This window comes from Pyxicephalus adspersus, chromosome 5 (assembly GCF_032062135.1).
Source record: "Pyxicephalus adspersus chromosome 5, UCB_Pads_2.0, whole genome shotgun sequence".
NCBI classification, from domain to species: domain Eukaryota; kingdom Metazoa; phylum Chordata; class Amphibia; order Anura; family Pyxicephalidae; genus Pyxicephalus; species Pyxicephalus adspersus.
This window is the reverse complement of record NC_092862.1, coordinates 5,494,535-5,497,910: the sequence shown is the minus strand read 5'-3', so window position 1 is coordinate 5,497,910 and position 3,376 is coordinate 5,494,535. Positions and strand designations below refer to the sequence as shown.

General features: G+C 40.7%; 1 protein-coding gene across 1 annotated transcript in view; it reads left to right on the top strand.

Annotated features, from left to right (window-relative positions):
* The window catches only part of DENND3 (DENN domain containing 3), a 54,894-nt gene extending 51,833 nt beyond the window's left edge, over positions 1 to 3,061 (top strand). Inside the window, exon 23 of the mRNA XM_072413222.1 lies at positions 473 to 3,061. Within this exon, the coding sequence (XP_072269323.1) occupies positions 473 to 673 (201 nt within the window). The 3' untranslated portion in view covers positions 674 to 3,061. The remainder of the gene's footprint in view (positions 1 to 472) is intronic.
* The last annotated feature ends 315 nt before the right edge of the window (positions 3,062 to 3,376 follow it).

Sequence of the window (3,376 nt, the reverse complement as noted above, 5' to 3'; positions counted from 1 at the left end):
TTATTTTTGTGTCTGCCCCTGATCCCCTTAGATTGACCGCCAGTCCCAGCAAGTCTCACCCTTCCTGGGAGAACATTTACAAGGCTTAGGCTTTTGTATGGTCCCAACATCCCATCAGCCTGCCCGGATCTTCTGAAACTATTATGCATTATTTTGCATTATTTGCAGTTTTGTAATACTTTTTAATGCATCGTTCTGATTTTACAAAAACTAGATCTTCCAATATTCTTAAAGTTTCCCCAAAGTTTAAATTTCAGAAGCTTGTTCATCTCCACTCACAAGGATTGAAAGTGCACAGTTCTAACAATTCACAACTAAAATAAAAGTGTTCCTGTTTGCCCCCCCCCCCACACTGAAACATTTCCCTATCACTTCTTGGTGGGGACACCAGCATTAAGGGGAGACAAATTCTAGATTTGATATTCTATAGATCCATGATGTCCACTTACAGAGTTCTGTTTGTTGTTTTCAGATCTGGGTTGGCAGCCAGGGCATCTCGCAGGGTAAAATGAAAGGGAAGATTTACATCATTGACGCGGAGAAGAAAAGCGTGGAGAAGGAGCTTGTGGCTCACACGGATATCGTGAAATCGCTGTGCACTGCAGAGGAGCGCTATGTGCTTAGCGGCTCCGGGGAGGAAGATGGCAAAGTGGCCATATGGAAAGTAGAATGAGCCAATGGACAATGAATTCTTCCTTCGTGTATCCAGCCTGGCCAGAGTACGGCCAATCTGCTCTGTCCGTTTGGAAGGTCAGTGGCTGCGGATTGGCCGGAGTTCCTAGAATTGGGATCCTTAAATAGCAGCTCAGTGCTGTAGAACCATCAGAGGTATTAAATAGAGATCGATGGGATCTTATACTTTAAAGAGCCGAGGAGAATTCTTGATGACAACAGTAAAATTCATAAGTTTTGTACTCTGAGTACAAAATGGACCATTTGGGAGAACCCAACAAATGCCGAACCAGCTTGCTAAATCAAATATTGTAGACCAAAGACATGAAAGACGGACACACTGCACGCTACGTTTTCTCCCCTTGACATCAAATTAGCAGTTGAATAATACTGCCCTCCAGCCTTCCCAGTCTTGCACAGTTTGCAAGCTTTTTACTTTTACAAACATTACTTATTCTGAATTAACTGAACACTATACGCTTACCACAATGTGCAATAGAAGCTGCACCAAGGCTGAGAGGGGTACTGAGGTCTGTATGCTTTCAGGAAGCTATGATCAGCATCCTCCTGGCATCTCTCAGCACTGCATTGCATAAAGAAGCACAGAGACCCAATGAAGATGTCACTGGGTATAAAATCACATATGCAATAAATACATTAAAATATTCATGAGAGAGGAACCAGGGGTGGAAAAATATTAAACTTCAGCTTTAATCGTGGATCACTTTATGTGCAATATTACATTCTGAATTTGCCATTTGCACACTAGGCTTGCCGCCGCTCCCCAATGCTTTCTTTTACTACTTTGAAGAGGAGGATGCTGGGAGAATTCACTTTTACGTAAACTCCTCCTGGGTTTAATGCATTTTTCTTTAGTATTTATGAAGCAATTGAACATATAATATATTGTTGTTAGAAAATACACTAAACTGCAAAAAGCTGTATGTCAGGGGGTCTGAAAAAGGCTCAGCATGGGGGAATGATGGATTCGTATGCTTGCTGAGGTCACTAACCCATCGAGTAAAATACATTGTTTAGGTTTCTTTATAAAACTCACGTTTGGACTGATACAACACTAATTGTTCTTTTTAAATAAACTTAAACTCCAGGCAAACTTCTGGGAAGGGAACTGCTTTAAAAGATTGACATTTCTGTCCATCTCTTCTTTAGATTTACACTGGCTAGCAGGGCAGGAGACTGGACTTTTCTCTGCTGCAGTTCAGTTCCTCTTACGGGTCTTGTCCCTCCCCCAGCCTGTGACTGGACAATGAAAGGAGACGCCTGATTGGGTTATCTCTCTGTCACTACTATCAGAATTTTGCTTCCAAATTTTGCACGCTCGGGGATTGTAGGAAACCGATACCAGTTTAAGTTCAGATATTTATAATACTGATTTTTGTGAATATGGGGATGGATTAATTGGTGGCATTTGGGTTTGCCTGGAGTTTAGCCCTGTCCGTTCTATATAAAATTCAGTTTCCTGTCAATGAAGATGTAATATAACCATCATCAGCTGCCCCTAGCTTGCAGGGCTCCAGCAGATCTTTGTGTTCCCCGCCATGCATGCTACACCTCTTCCTCCAACCCCCAACATCATTGCTGTGTCATGTGATCACATAGGGGCAGTACTCTCCCCAGTCATTTTTTAATTTGGGTCATAAGAAGTTGCTGCCCCTGTATTTTGACTTTTTAGTAACCACCTAAAAACAGCTGGGCGAATACTGAAAAGTGCTGGGTGGTGCACCCGGCTAAAAGGGGCCGGAGGGAAAACAGTATTGGGGGGTCACAGGATGAAACCAAAGCATGTGATGGGGGACATAGTCATCTGACAGAGGCTGGAACTACGGGCTGTCAGGAAAGCGATTATAAAATCTCTACAACTGCCGGGATGATTCCGTTGCAATAGGGTTCCTTAAAAGTTTTAATCATCCTAAAAATATTTTTTTTCCACTAGAGCTCTCAGAGGATAGCAGGCAAAAGGTAGATGTTTGATGTATTTGCCTGGATATATGCAGTGAGGTAATGTAGTGCACAAATGCTTTAAAATGAAATGAATATTTGGTAGTCATAGGTAAGTAAATTGTAGATAAATTTTATGTTTTTCGGGAATCAGCCAGCAGAGGGAGATCAGGAGTACAAATGAGATTTGGAAATATAAAGTTTACTACAAAACATTAAATAGGGAACACAACCCGATGTTATATGACTTTTATATGCTGCTATATTTTTGTAGTATTCCTACAAATGTATATTTTCTTATTGATTCAGCTATATGTTATAGAAATATATTTACAGCTGTGTGATTTATCTTTGTTGTATAGTATGTACACACGTGTATTATACATGTTTGTAAAGTGATATTTGGTATTAATAAAAACAAAAAACTAAAGTCGCTTGTTGGAGATTGCTTGGGGCTAATATTATGGCCAGGGATGTGTGTTTTACTTATTGGTATTATTGTTATTGTTATCATCTGTCAGTCACATGTCTCAAATCCAGCCAATATACCAATCACAGGGTGACACAGTACCCATTTTAGTTACCATCTCCAGCAATAGCAGAGTATCCTTTTACAGAGGAAGTCTAAAGGAGCAAGGACTGGAACTGGAAAAGGCCACAGCAAGTAAAAGTAGATCACTAATTCATCTGTAATTATCGAATACCTTGTTACACCCGAGGTCTGCAGAAGAGATCTCTGAATGCA